The sequence below is a fragment of the Cimex lectularius genome, unplaced genomic scaffold, assembly GCF_000648675.2.
Source record: "Cimex lectularius strain Harlan isolate CLEC.00 unplaced genomic scaffold, Clec_2.1 scaffold16, whole genome shotgun sequence".
Lineage (NCBI taxonomy): Eukaryota > Metazoa > Arthropoda > Insecta > Hemiptera > Cimicidae > Cimex > Cimex lectularius.
In genome coordinates, this window is record NW_019392679.1 from 136073 (window position 1) to 150447 (window position 14375).

A 14375-nucleotide genomic window follows, 5' to 3' on the forward strand; every position below is an offset into this window, starting at 1 on the left:
CTTGAAATTATTTCTTTAACAGACCTTGACGTACATGCAGAACAGTGTATCAACTTCTATAGTCTACAATTTCATTCGGAAACGATCAACAGATGTTAAATCTATTACCACCACGCGATTCTTAACCAAAATTAATTGGGGGTTGTATAAGACCATTTTTTGCTAAAGTCAATCGTGTTCGAAATAAAGGTGGTGGGCCATCTTGTTGTTACAAAAAACTTACCTTCACGCTTCTTCCATCGGGCATAAGTCAAAAATGGTCGGTCCTATCAGAATTTTCCTTTCAGTAAAATTAGCATAAAATAAGATCTAGAATCGAATTTTACAATAAACGAAGGGATCCTCATTTAAAAGAAACAAAGTTAGTTTCATTTCCCAGCTTGATGAGAAAGTTTTGTTAAAACTGTTACCACTAGTGATTCCTAACCAAAATTAAGTTGGGGGCTGTATAAAACCGTTTTAGCTAAAGGTAATCTTGTTTTCGAAATAAAGGGGTTGGGCTATCTTGATACAAAAAGAATAAATCGAAAAAAAAGAAAACACGCGATTCCCAACCAAAATTAATTTGGGGTTTATATAAAACCATTTTTTGCTAAAGTTAGTTAATTGTGTTCGAAATAAAAGGGGTGGGCTATCTTGTTACAAAAAACATACCCTCACGCTTCTTCCGTCGGGCATAACTCAGAAATATTCAATACTATCAAAAATTTTCCATTCCGTAAAAGCGGCATAAAATAAGCTCGAGAATCGAATTTTACAATAAACGACGGGATCCTCATTTAAACAAAAAAAGTTCGTGTCATTTCCCAGCGAGATGAGAAAGTTATGTTAAATCTGTTACCACCACGCGATTCCTAACCAAAATTAATTTGGGTTTTGTACAAAACCATTTTTTGTTTAAGTTATCAAGTTCGAAATAAAGGGGGTAGGCGTCTTGTTACAAAAAGCACACCCTCATGCTTCTTCCGTCGGGGATAACGCAGAAATAGTCAATCCTATGAAAAGTTTCCTTTCAGTGAAATTGGTATAAAATAACTCTAGAATCGAATCTTACAATAAACGATGCGATCCTCATTTAAAAAACAAAGTTAGTTTCATTTCCCAGCTAGATGAGAAAGTTATATTAAATCTGTTACCACCACGCGATTCCTAACCAAAATTAATTTGGGGTTTGTACAAAATCATTTTTTGCTAAAGTTAATCGTTTGCGAACTAAATAGGTAGACTATAGAAGTTGATACACTCTGTATAGCAAGAAATAGCTTCAAATCAAGACATGATTTAACAAAACATGTGGAATTCCAACATCCGTTTGACTAGGATCTGAGTTGTGGAACTGGGGAATTGTCTCATGCCTTCCGGGCAACGGTTCACCGCTTCGGCCCATTTGCTCCCGCTTTTAGACGTTTCCAGTGGAACAAGGACGAACACATAAGGATATTTGCAAAAGACCTGTCGTCTCACGTCAGCTATTGTCACTAGGAGCCCATTGTCTTCGTGTTCGTGTGGGAGTCGTTCCTTTCACGCTTTTCCTTCTGAGTCTTAACTCACCGGAGGACTCAAAAATTACATACCGTTTATAGAGGTTTATAAGTGCTATTGTTCAATTTCATATTTCAAATTCAAATTTCAATCGATAAAAGACTGCTATTTTATTCACACAGCAAGATATCCTTAGTGAAGGTCGGAACATCAGAACCAAACTAGCACAATGTTTAAGCATACATTAATCATGATGGTGGTTTAAGCATATAAAAAAATAATCTAGACAAATATGACACATAGATCACAAAGCTCGTATATCATATCTTAAAGTAAATATAGCAATCGTTAAAATTTTTATTTTTTGTTGTTTACTAGATATTTTTATAGAAAAATATAATATATAGATAAATTAAAAAATTAAACTAAATAAAACAATTTGTACCAAAAATGTTACTATGGAAACAATGAAGAAAATATTCAATTCAGTACGGACTATTTCCTCATCTTGCGTTGATGACTGTTTGCATTCGAGGTGACATCGATTTTATGAGATTTTGAATGTTGTGCTGTGGAATATTTTGATATTCATCCAACAGCGCCATTCTCTGCCATCAATGGGCTACTTTTACCCTTTTAGACAACTCGTCCCAAAGGTGTTCGATAGGGTTTAAGTCGGGACTATATGCTGGCCACTACAAACATTTATTGGTAGCCCCTTCCAAGTAGTCACCAACGATCCGCGTGGGGCTTGAATTGTCATGCATAAAATAAAACAGCCCTCAAGTAGCATATAAAGAACAACTTCTGATAACACATCTTCAATGTATCGCACAGCTATTAGGCTACCCTCCATGAAGATCACGTTTGTGCGACCTTTCATTGAAATGCTACCCAAACCATATCTTTACCAACTCCACAGCTTCTCAGGAGTGAAAATGTTGCGGGTATCCGGGCGTATATTTTAGCATTACACACTACTCACGCCAATAAATACATTCACTCTACTATACAGGGTGTACACTTACTATTGCCCCCTTGGTTTTTGTTTTTCAACCGGTAACCTATTTCCATCGAGGATTCATTAAGTCAATTCGATTTTATGAAAATTAGCGAAAATCATTCGAAAATCAAAGTGCAAAAGAAGCTTCACCAATGTTTTTAGGACAATTACATTAATTTTTTGCCTGTTTATTTGGTTGAACACAATGTCATAATATACAGGGTGTTCGGCTACTCGTGTTGCACATTTTGCCAAAAGATTCTACATTCAAAATGAAACCAAAACGTCCTAATTTATACGGTTCGAATCTCAACAATTTCGGAGTTATTTCCCTTTTTCTGATTTTTTAAGTTATCACGACCTCACTTCAAATAAATAATGATAATTTATAACTTCGTTAAATTTCCAATTAGATGTGACCAATATTAAACTTGTAAACGTTCGTGAAATAAGCGTTTTAGTAGCAAGTACTTTGAAAAAAATTTTTTTCAGTGTTCAGTAACTTACTACGGTGATTCGAAACTACTATTTCTAAACCTAGAGTGGTGTAAAAATCCTTTTTAGTGGTGAAATTGCTCTTTTAATTAATTTTTTCAAAGATGAAAAAATTGATGAAGGAATGGTAGAAACCGTGGTGGACGTGGGAAAGATTAAAAACAAATGAAAAAACATAAAAAATTTTGAAAGAATTTATTGAACGTTTTTTAATTTGGGTTCGACACCGAAATAGTGCAATTATTAACTTATTTACCAACACGAGTGCAACTTTGATTAAAGGATTATTGTATTAATGTATCATTATTCCCCGTAATAAAAGAGTTTTAAGATTCAAAACGTTTTTATTGCATTCATTCAAAATTTCCTTCAGTTTTTTTTATTATTTATTATTAATCTTTCCACTTTACTAATCCGTCAATCACGGTTTTTTCCTTTCCTTCATCAATTTCTTCATCTTTGAAAAAATTATTACAAAAGCAATTACACCACTAAAAAGGATATTAAATGGAGTACGTTTTCTGAAATTTGCTGGTCCCTAGGTTAGGAAATTGTAATTTAGAATCACCATAGTAAGTTTTTCAACATTGAAAAAAAAAATATTTTTTTCAAAGTTCTGGCTACTAAAACGCTTATTTCACCGATGTTTACAAATTTAGTATTGACCACATCTTATTGGAAATTTAACGTAGTTTACCATGGAAACAACGGTTAGGAAATTGTAATTTAGAATCACCATAGTAAGTTTTTCAACATTGAAAAAAAATTTTTTTTTTCAAAGTTCTGGCTACTAAAACGCTTATTTCACCGACGTTTACAAATTTAGTATTGATCACATCTTATTGGAAATTTAACGTAATTTACAATGGAAACAACGGATTGTTCGAAACCTTTTAGTTTTGGAGTTATCATTGCTCATTTGAAGTGAAATATTAAAAAATAAGAAAATTGGGAATAACTCCGAAACTGTTGAGATTTGGACCACGGTTAATTAGAACATTTTGGTTCCATTTTGAATATAAAATCTATTGGCAAAGTTTGTAACACACGAGTAGCCAAACACCTATATATATAACTCTCCTGTTCTTCTCCAAACCCTGGCAGTCGGAAGACTTCAAAACTTTTACTCGTCCGAAAATAAAATTTTAGTCCAATCTCAGACCAGTTAATGTGATTTCCTACTCAACACAACCTGTTCTAGCTGAATAATAACAAGAAATAGTTGAAAAACAATTACCGATTTAATTACAACCGGCAATCGTGTAACGATCATAAGTCTGAAAAAAGGGGTTGTTAAAAAACCCTTTTCACGGCTAGACGTGTTGAAGATTAAATATTCGTATTTTTACGGCAGATTTATTGGTAATTGTATGACATCGTTCCGCATAAAAATTCATGTCGCTTGACTACTTTTTTAATGTAATAGGACATGGGTTTCCTTTTTATTCTTTGATAATTCGCTGTGAAACATTCCCGCTTTATATGTAAGTAATACATTAGTTTTCTTATTATCGGCACTGAAAATGTTGGTTATGAATTAATTACTTAAGGAGATCACATTATTGCAAAGGGTTAACATTTCATGAAAGAAATATTGGAAACTCCTCTGGAACTTTTGGAACTATCAAGAAGGACAATTGATCTAGTAAAATCAGTTTTGATAACACTATTTAGGGAAAATTCGTACAATATGTTTGATTTATATAGATTAAGTTAAGCTATTAGCTATTAATTAAGCTCGTGCTGTCTCGCTTTTTAGCGAAAGTGTTTTCACATTTTTTAAATCAACAAGCTACTTTATCATACTTTATCATACTTTATTTCTAATTAGCTATTAATTAAATTTATGTTAAATAAGGCGAGCCGTTTGAAATTTTAGTTTATTTCTTGATCTATTCGATATTTCTTGCTGCTAGACGTTTCGATGTTGATTGACTGTAAGGCTTCGTTGATATAATCCAAAATTGTCGGGGTTAACTTAATTTTTCTGTTTCTATTTTAGGGTACGAAGACGGAAATTGGAACGGACGAGAAGCGGAAGAAGGAAGTAACCTCGGTGAGTGCACAAACACCCTAACTAGCTCACAATTTCCGTGTAAAATGGACAGAAAACGAGTCAAATCAGTGTCAAATCAACCTTTACCAAACGAGGAAAAAAGAAAGAAAGAAAGACTGAACAAACGTAGTACACCAATTAAAGATCTCCTGTTAATTTTATGGCGATCGGGTGATAAAAGTAAATAAGAGTATTTGTGCCTTACCGGACCACGGAATGTTTTAAATAATTACTTATATTCTATTTCTTGGGTATTCGAGTTAATAAATTAATCTCCAGACTCATAAAAATACTTCATTTTGCCATGTTACCACTGAATTTGGCCATTTAAACGTTCTTCTTCCTAAAATGGCTGCCACCGAAATTGCTAGGAGTTTTTATACAATTTTAAGACAAAAATATGAAAGAAAAGTCTTTATTTTATTCATGCACTAATAATCAAGACTTGAACTTTGTTGCCTTGCCGAACCTCCAAGGGTTTAAGGCCCAGTTACATTTTTTTCCAAGGGCATTTGACCAAATATGTTACTCCTTTTGTATAAATTATTTGATTTTTATCATTTACTTATCGTTTTACCTACCTTTTCTGAACCAAAGTTCTTAGAAGGTCATGACATTTTGTCCTCAAAAATTCCGAAGGCTTGAAATAAATTTGTGAATAATTTAAATAATAGGCGAAGGGTTAAATTGTTTAATACAAACTTCTCCAGATCGTAAAAACCCGTCTAGACTTGGAAAAACTCTTCTTTTTACAAAATGCCCATTGATTTTAGCCGTTTAAACGTTCTTCCACTTCTGACACATTAATTTTAGGGGGCGTCGGTGGCCGCAAGATTTAGTCTTTGACACGGCGCTATCACTGTAAGGTAAAGATCCCGGGTTCGAATCCAGCGGCCCTGCATTCGAACCCGACATACTTACAAATAAGTTTTTTTTCAAAAACACCAAAAAAAAAAAAAAGTTCTTCCTAAAATGGCCTAAATTGTTTAATTTTTATGGTTTTTGTCTGTATTTCTAAGACAAAAAGTAAAAAAAAAGACTGTCTTTTATTCTTGCAGTAACCATTAAGACTTTTCTGATCTTTTATGGTGAAAACTTATATGGGTTATAAAAAAGAATGAATTTTGTTGCCTTGCCGTACCGCCGAGGGCCCATAAACCATAAGTGAAACGGTTTAAATAATTACTATTGTTTTTTCCCCATGGCTATTCATATATATATTATTAGATTATTTATACAAATATATTAATCCTTTTGTATATATTATTTGATTATTTATCTTTTACTCTTTGTTTTAACCATCGTTCCTGTCCAAGTCATTTTGTACCCTCAAAAAACAATTTTTTTCAAATAAAAATTTTTGCTTTGTTATTTATCTGAATAATAGAAGAAGGTTTCTATTTCATTATTGCAAAGTTCTCAAGCTTATCAAACCATTTTCAGACTTAAAAAAAGTTATATTTTTGCTAAATTACTATTGAATATGACCATTTAGATTTTTTCCTTCTTAAGATGGCCGCGAGGTAGACTGTTTGGGGTTTTCTAGGGTGGAATTTTTTTCTACATTTCTACATCCTTTTGACGAAAAGAAAAACAAATAAAAAATAATGGTAGCCTTCAAATTACTGCATTAAAAAATAATCTGGTTCTTAGGACGAGGTGTTATGGAAATGAAGACATTGTTGGCGAACAACTGATTTCTCATAAATAGAGAAAATGTTGAAATAATTATTGATTGATCCTTTTGTTTTATTTTACTGTTCGATTTAATAAATTATTTATTATTTGATTATGTCATATTTTCATATAGTTTGACCGGTGTTGTTGTGCAACATGGCATTTTTCGGTTTCTTCCAAATATTCCCAATTAGAATTTGTTTTAGGATTGAATTACTAAGAAATACTTTTGTAAGGATTAGATTTTTTATCAATCGCGCGTAGTAGTAAAAAAAAGTCTTTTCCGTAAGTTCCCATTGAATTTGTAACCATTTCAACTACCTCCTTTGTAAAATGGCCGGGTGGGATTTTTTCCTTTTCGGCGTGGTCGTCATGCCTCTTCGGCGGGTTATGGGTTCGATTATCCCAACTCATCAACCGGGAAGGCATTGACCCTAGATAAAACGCACAACTGGCGCATAAGTCGACCCGTAACCCGGGAGCACGGAACAAATTGGACTTTTCTATTGCCGGTCGTTAATCCCATCTTGATCCGCGACACCTTATCCAGGAAATCGAAGATTACTTACTAAACGTACAGAAGGAGAAAAAGAACTGGAATCTATGGTTACGGATTAAGGGGTTAGAAAAGTGTTTGTTATTAGTGCAACGATGAATTCGTTGTTTGTTAAAAATTAGGTAAAAATTCATAACGCACGCATTAGTCATTAAAATGACACATCTAAACGGAATAGCTGTAAAATACTCGTATTATACCGATCAGGTTTTGTTTTACAATAACAATTTTTTCTGACTGATGTTTTATAAATTATCCGATCTAATTTTTTTTACTAAGTTGTGACATGAAATTTTTATCACTTGCTGATTGCGTTCGATCATCTTGATCCATCTATTCCCGCTAGTTTGTTACGTTCGACACGTTTCGCCATTTTAAGTTGTGTGTGTACTGTTTTGTCAATATTTGTAGTTCAGCCGTACCGGATCGTTTGAACGGCATCTCCTTGCCGTTTTGGTCCGTCAAATGTATTTCGCCTTCTCGCCATCTTCATTGCTGGATCATTTTTTTTTAACCTGCACGACTTACACCAAGCAGATATTTACTGAAGATTGCTGCAAAAAGAAATTCGCTAATTTTGACAGACCAGAACAACTGGTTAATCACGTCTCAGACCACCAGATGTTAAAACCGGGCATCAACTGAAGATGACTAAAAGAGACTACTTGTCGCTTCTGTCAGACCGAAACTAAAACATTCAGGATAGGCAGGCCAAAATGTTTTTGAAACGGTCAAACTGCAAATTTTCACCCCTCAGACCTTTACTGAAAAGATCACAATTCAGTCAATGTTTTGTAATTATGTACGAATCTATAGTTTAGTCGTTTCTGATCATTTTATATTGTTCTTATCATTTTTTCACCAGCTCGGTCGGGTTTTATCCAAATCAATGCCGGACAAGAGCTAAAATGAACAGAAATCCATTATGGCTAGAAAATGGACACTCATAGCTATTGACAGACCAAGATTAAAACAACGAGGATAGGCAAACTGAAATATCTGGATAGTTCCAAACTACAGGTTCATCTCGCAACGATCCTTCAGAGAAAAGATCACAATTCAGTCAATATTTTGTAGTAATATACGAATTTATTGTTTGGTCGTTTCTGATCATTTTGGTCTGCATACCCTGGATGTTTTAGTTTTGGTCTGTCAGGCGCAGCATCTCGATATTTTCACCCTCTAGAACTGTTTTACATACATTTGAGTTACAACAAGTAAACAACCATTGGACATGGCTAGAAAGGGGAAACTCCTCGATCCTCACTAGATCAATATGAGATATATTATGATCCAATAGTTTTGTGATTTCCGATAATGTTGGTTAACGTATCCTCAAGTGGTAGAGCAGCGGCGTATCTAGCCGAAGATCGTGGGTTCGAATCCCGCTCGTGCCATTGACTTTTTTATCTCAACTAAAAACCGTAATTAATTGTAATGTACCAAAATTTGGGGTTTAATAAAAGCAAAAATCTATTAGAGTTCGTGGTCCGCTTGACCAAATAAATTCTTTTCAATTAATTAATCTTTAATTAAGGTTTTGGTTGAGATAAAAAAAGTCAGCGTCATAAGCGGGATTCGAACCCACAACCTTCGGCTAAATACGCCGGCTACTTGAGCTATCGTGACTTCGATCCATTCGGTCACTAACTTCCCATCTCAACCTCACCTTTTGAATTTTCCCTCCTTTTTGCCATTTTTCAAATGTCGTGTAATCTACTCGATTCTCGGGGACAAACGAAATGGCCATGGAGAGCTTTAGTGAAGTATACTTCATTTTGCTTATTACATTTATTAGGTTTCGTGGTTCGATTGACCAAATAACTTTTTTCGCATAATTAATCTTTATGTAAGGTATTGGTTGAGATAAAAATAAAAGATTGCACGACATTTGAAAAATGGCAAAAAGAGGGAAAATTAGAAAGGTAGGTTGAGGTGGGAAGTTGGTGTCAGAGTAGATCGAAGTCTCGATAGCTCAAATGGTAGAGCAGCGGCGTATTTAGACGAAAGTCGTGGGTTCGAATCCCGCTCGTGAACCTGACTTTTTATCTCAACCAATACCTTACATAAAGATTAGAAGTAAAAATTTTATATTAAAAACAACGCGCTAGAATCTTAGAATCTTAAATTCTATCAGATAAAATCCATAGCTAACTGGGTATGGTTTGTATCTTTTTAAAATTTTAAAATTGGCCTTTTATTGTATTATTTCTACTTTTAAACCACCCAGTACATAACCTGTATAAATGCCAATGTGAACATCCAGATTTTGAAATGGTTCCGTCTATTCTCGCCGGTTTAAGTTTCGCCCCATACTAGTTTCACTTTCACGCCATCTTCAGCGAGGAATGGTGAGTGTAAACTAAAACCAGCTAGATAACATCACTAATATCAGTATATTTAATAATTCTGGCTTGGATTTACTTTCTAAAATATATTCACACCAATTCATCGGTCATAATGGATAAACCGTTGTAAAAAAAAGTCAAAATTAAACAAAAATTATATAAAACAAGGGAATTCTTTAAGAAATGTTTAACGTTAATGTTCATTGTTACGCTCACAGATGGTACCACTTTGAGTAGTTCATTAAATAATACCTATTAAAACATGTTAATGCCAGAGTAATTGTTAAATAATGGTGTTTTCAAATCGGAGCACGTAATATTGTTATTCGTCCCTCTGTCCCAATTCCAATGAAACCTTAATAAAGGATTGGTTGCGTAATCGCAGTGGTGTAATATTATCGTAAACTATTATTTATAGACGAGCTGTTATTATACTCTAAAACAGAGATTTTTCTGTATTGTGTGCTCTGTGAAAATGTAAGGAATTGTCTTTTATTTACGATTTTCTTCGTGTTCCTTTGAAAAAGTTTCCACCGTGGAGCGACCGGTTTCTAGCTATGGGCAATTGAACGCGATTGTGCATTGAATACGGCCGAAAGCCGTGGGGTCACGTATTCGTGAGGAGAAAAATCCAATTTCGCACTCAGGCAGCGTTTTTTTAAATTATAATAATGCGTTCCAGTTTCTTACAACTAGCTCGTTACAGTAAAAATTGCCTATTTGAAAAGCCTGAAAATGATTTTTTTAAACGCCATTCCATTAGACGAGAATTTCTCTATTTTCCTACATTCTTGAACGAAACTGTTTGAAAATAAACGATGCGCCTTCAAATTTTCCGAATGATCGTTTGGACAAGGTCGGCGAGTCGGCACATACACGAGTCCAGGCACGAACGACAATTTCGTATGTGCACTTTAAAAACGACATGATCCGCTCAACCTTTAGTTTTAACAATTTAAATTGTTTACATAGCCGGGCCGTTTCCGATCCTCGCTGTTATGGTCTACCGGACTGTTAATAACCAGTCCATTGCTTCAGAACCTATAAATGTCCGGGCATATCAACTTGATCAAACTCATAAACCATAAACTACATTATTTTCTCTTTTATTCTTAAATATCATCTTTTTAGTTTCCAATCAGAACTCGATATTATTTATGCTCCTTGCTATCCTAGGGTTGATAGGGTATCAATAAATACTCCCTCCCCTTCTTTACGTGGGTATATGTTTTTTTCCCCGGTCACAACATTGGCACTATGGCCACTGCAGTCGGAGGACAGGTTGTGAAAAACCAACCATCTCTGCAGTCAATATTTCAGTGGTGATTAAGGGGCTAAAATACCAAAGAACTCGAAAAAGTATGTGTTTTTACCGGTTTTTAGATTTTCACGTACCGGTTGAGTCGCGATTTGCGAGTTGGGGAATCGATATATTCGACTAGTTCAACTTGATCTGAAGTTCCTATCTGTTCGAAAATTGTACTACGAAAAACAACCTCACCTTATTTACATGGGTATATGTTTCTTTTTTTATCCCGGTCACAGCATTGGCACTATGGCCACTGCAGACGGAGGGCAGATTGTGAAAAACCAACCATCCCTGTACTCAATATTTTAGTGATGATTAAGGGGCGAGTAAGTCTCGACGTCGTCGTTTAAGGCGATGTGGTGGCTCTCGGGATGGAAAAGTGTAGAAAAAAGAGAGGGCTTTGGTAAAGGTGTTAGGATAGAAAGCTTTGATCAGAGGATTTGGAAGCAGGATAAGAGGTTGTGAAAAACCATCCATCCCTGCACTCAATATTTGGGTGATGATTAAGGGGCGAGGAGATCCTGTTGCAGTTGTGTGGTGGTTCTCGGTAAGGAAAATTCTTGGATGGATTGCAAGTTTGGTGTGGAACTTTTGGAAGTAGGACCGGAGTTTATGAGATACCAACCATCGCTGGCACTGAATATGGGGGTTAAGGGGCAAGGAGTACTCGAGATCATCTTTTTAAGGCAACGTAGTTGTTCTCGAGGTGGGAAAGTGTAGAAACTAGATAGGGCTTGGTGCAGTAAGGTTAACATAATTCACTGGCACTCAATATGAAGGATAAAGGGGCGAGGAAGTCTCTAAGATCGGTCGCTTCGGAGGAGGAGGTGGTAGTTGGGATGGGAAAGTGTAGACTTGGCAGGGCTTGGGCAGTAGAGTTAGGATGGTTTGGTAGTACTCCAGTTTCACTCTGTATATCCAACTTACCTGCGTCTTTGGATTAGAAGGAAGGATGCGCTGGATAATGGATGAATTGACGTAACCCCAAAATCTATTCCGCATGCCCGAAGTAGTCGCAGTAATGTAGAGTTAGTTAAGTTTTGACACTCAAAACACATTTCGGAAAGTCGAAAGTAGTTTTTCAATTATTTTATTAAGTTGTCTTTAGTGTTGCGTTGGGATGCCACATCAGTCTAAGTGTAGTCTTAAGTATCTGTCTTGGATATCAGTCTAAGTCGGTAGCTCCTTGTTTTTTACATGCCGGAACCCGTAACGTCCAATTACCCGTTGAGTGTCGCGAGGTTAATACTTTTTCCAAATTCGAATTCATCGGTATCCCAACTATCAATATATACAATAACGTATAATTAATGAAAAAAAATTAAAAAGAGAAATGTACAATTAATTACCTTATTTTTCCTTGATAAGCAGAATGTGAAACTTGGAAACTCTGCTCACAAGAACATTTCTCATAATTAGTAGGGTGTCTCCTTATCCAACCCAAACATTATCTATCCGTATGGAACATGAGTGATATTTCTCTAGTTGGATGATAAGATTTAAGAAGTTGTCCTGTTCTTAATACTAGAGAACGGTCCACCATTTTTTGCTCAGTTTTTTAGTAATCAACTATTGATCATGATCAGAGCCTCTATCATCGTCGATATTATTTTATTCCTACGTTGCTTTCAGGCTTTAACACAAATTTTCAGTTTGCTTTAGAAAGACATTTTTTTGTATTAATAAGTTTGATTTGGGCTTTGTCGTTACATCTCCCTGTCTATTTATGGTATGTCGTTGTAGATAATGTGTAGTCCTTTCATCTTCCTCATACTCAGAAGATTTTTTTAAATTTTTGCAGATCTCTAATGTGCTCGTATAGTTTGACTTTTGGAATAATTATAAGAAAAAGGACCCTTGGTTAAAACTTTAATAACAGAAATATAATTAAATTAATCATGTTACTACTAAACATTTTCATTGCTTTCCAGCTAAACCCGTAGGGACTTAGAGTCAAACATTTACCCCTTGTTTTATTTTCTATTTGTTAGGAGGAAAGCGAAAAGTAGTTTAAATTTCATAGTAAAATCGAAGAAGTCTCGAAATTTCAACATTTTAGCCAATGTCAAACTTGTCAGAATGTATGTAAATTTCAAGGATGGTTTTAGGACTGAATTTATAGTTTTTTTGGACTAAATAGTCAAAGGGAGTTTCCTCAGAAAACTTGTTTAAAAACTCTTGCGCGAGTTTTATCGCGGATACCATTTGTGTCAATGTCATGAACTACTGCGTTTTTCCAATTGCTTTGGTGAAAAAGTTTACCTTTTTTCTCAAGGATTTCCAGCAGATTCTAGCCGGCGAATAGAGTTTTTGGCGAAAAATTGTACAATTTGTAATAAATGTATAGAGGAAAATTTATTTTAATAAAATATACAGTGTGATCTGTATCCTTTTGGCTACAGAATGTAAAATTCGATGATTTTCTCAACGGATTAGAACAAAATTCGACGATTTCTGTATCGAGATAAGAAATTTTGATTTATGAGACAATTCCGCAACAACCCGTCCTCTTGAGAGATGATATGACTCAATATGCTTCTTGTGTTCAAATATGTTTTTGATTTGAGAAAAACCCGGCAACATGCAACTTTTGTTCAAGGCTTGCAAAAACTGAATTGATCAACTAAAGGGAAAATAAGATGTATTTCTTTATTTATTAAAAAATGAAACTGATCATGGGATCGAGATACAAGATCGAAAATTTGAGCCATAAATCCGAACAGGTACAAAATTGGTTCTTTTTTCCAGTGAGAAGGCCGGAGGATGGACCCAGGCGTGGTCAAGAGAAGTGGGCGAGCAAGACCCCCTCCCCGTCTTCTCCAGGAATTTCTTGAGATTTGGAAACCGGGATGGAAAAGGACCCGCGGACTGAGATGGGCGTCGTCATCGTGGGGGCGTTGCGTTTCACGTTTTTTCCCCGGGGCTTGCGATGCTCCTGGCACATGCCATGCCCCAGTGGGACCACTTATCTCTTGCCACCCGGCCTTCCTAGACTTTTTTCCCATTTAGCGCGCTCCTGCTATCTGTCATTGTGGCTGGAGGAGAAAAGTGACGGCCAGCCGAGACCGTGGCAGACTGTATGGCATAATCATGTTTTTTAAATTTATTTTTACGATTGACGCGTTGGGGGCGTACTAATAAACATCCATCTCAAAGTCCATGAATGAGATAAACCACCTAGGTACTGATTAAATTTAAAGAAACTGAGATACCGTCCTATGTTTCTTCCAAATAAATAATAACAATTCAAATTCTTCCCCAAAAAACAATTAAAAACAACATTGCTTAAGCGGGGAACACATTTACCCGATGCTACCCGACGCAAATCCAATGTCCAATTTTCCATAAGATTGTAACAAAGCCCGATGCCACGCAACGCTACCCTATTCTACGCTACGCGATCCCCACTGTCCAGATTTTCGTCGAGTAGCATCGAGTACAGTCGAAGA

The 14375-nt window shown here is 35.5% G+C and overlaps 1 protein-coding gene across 5 annotated transcripts in view; it reads left to right on the top strand.

The window, feature by feature from the left end:
- LOC106661301 (transcription factor GATA-4-like) overlaps positions 1-14375 on the top strand; it is a 90512-nt gene that overhangs the window by 5200 nt on the left and 70937 nt on the right. For 3 of the 5 annotated variants that reach the window (XM_024225552.1, XM_024225556.1, XM_024225555.1), the window contains exon 2: positions 4983-5036. The exons of the other annotated variants lie outside the window; for them this stretch is intronic. In XM_024225552.1, coding sequence (XP_024081320.1) covers positions 4983-5036 — 54 coding nt within the window. The remainder of the gene's footprint in view (positions 1-4982; positions 5037-14375) is intronic. 5 annotated transcript variants of the gene reach the window in all.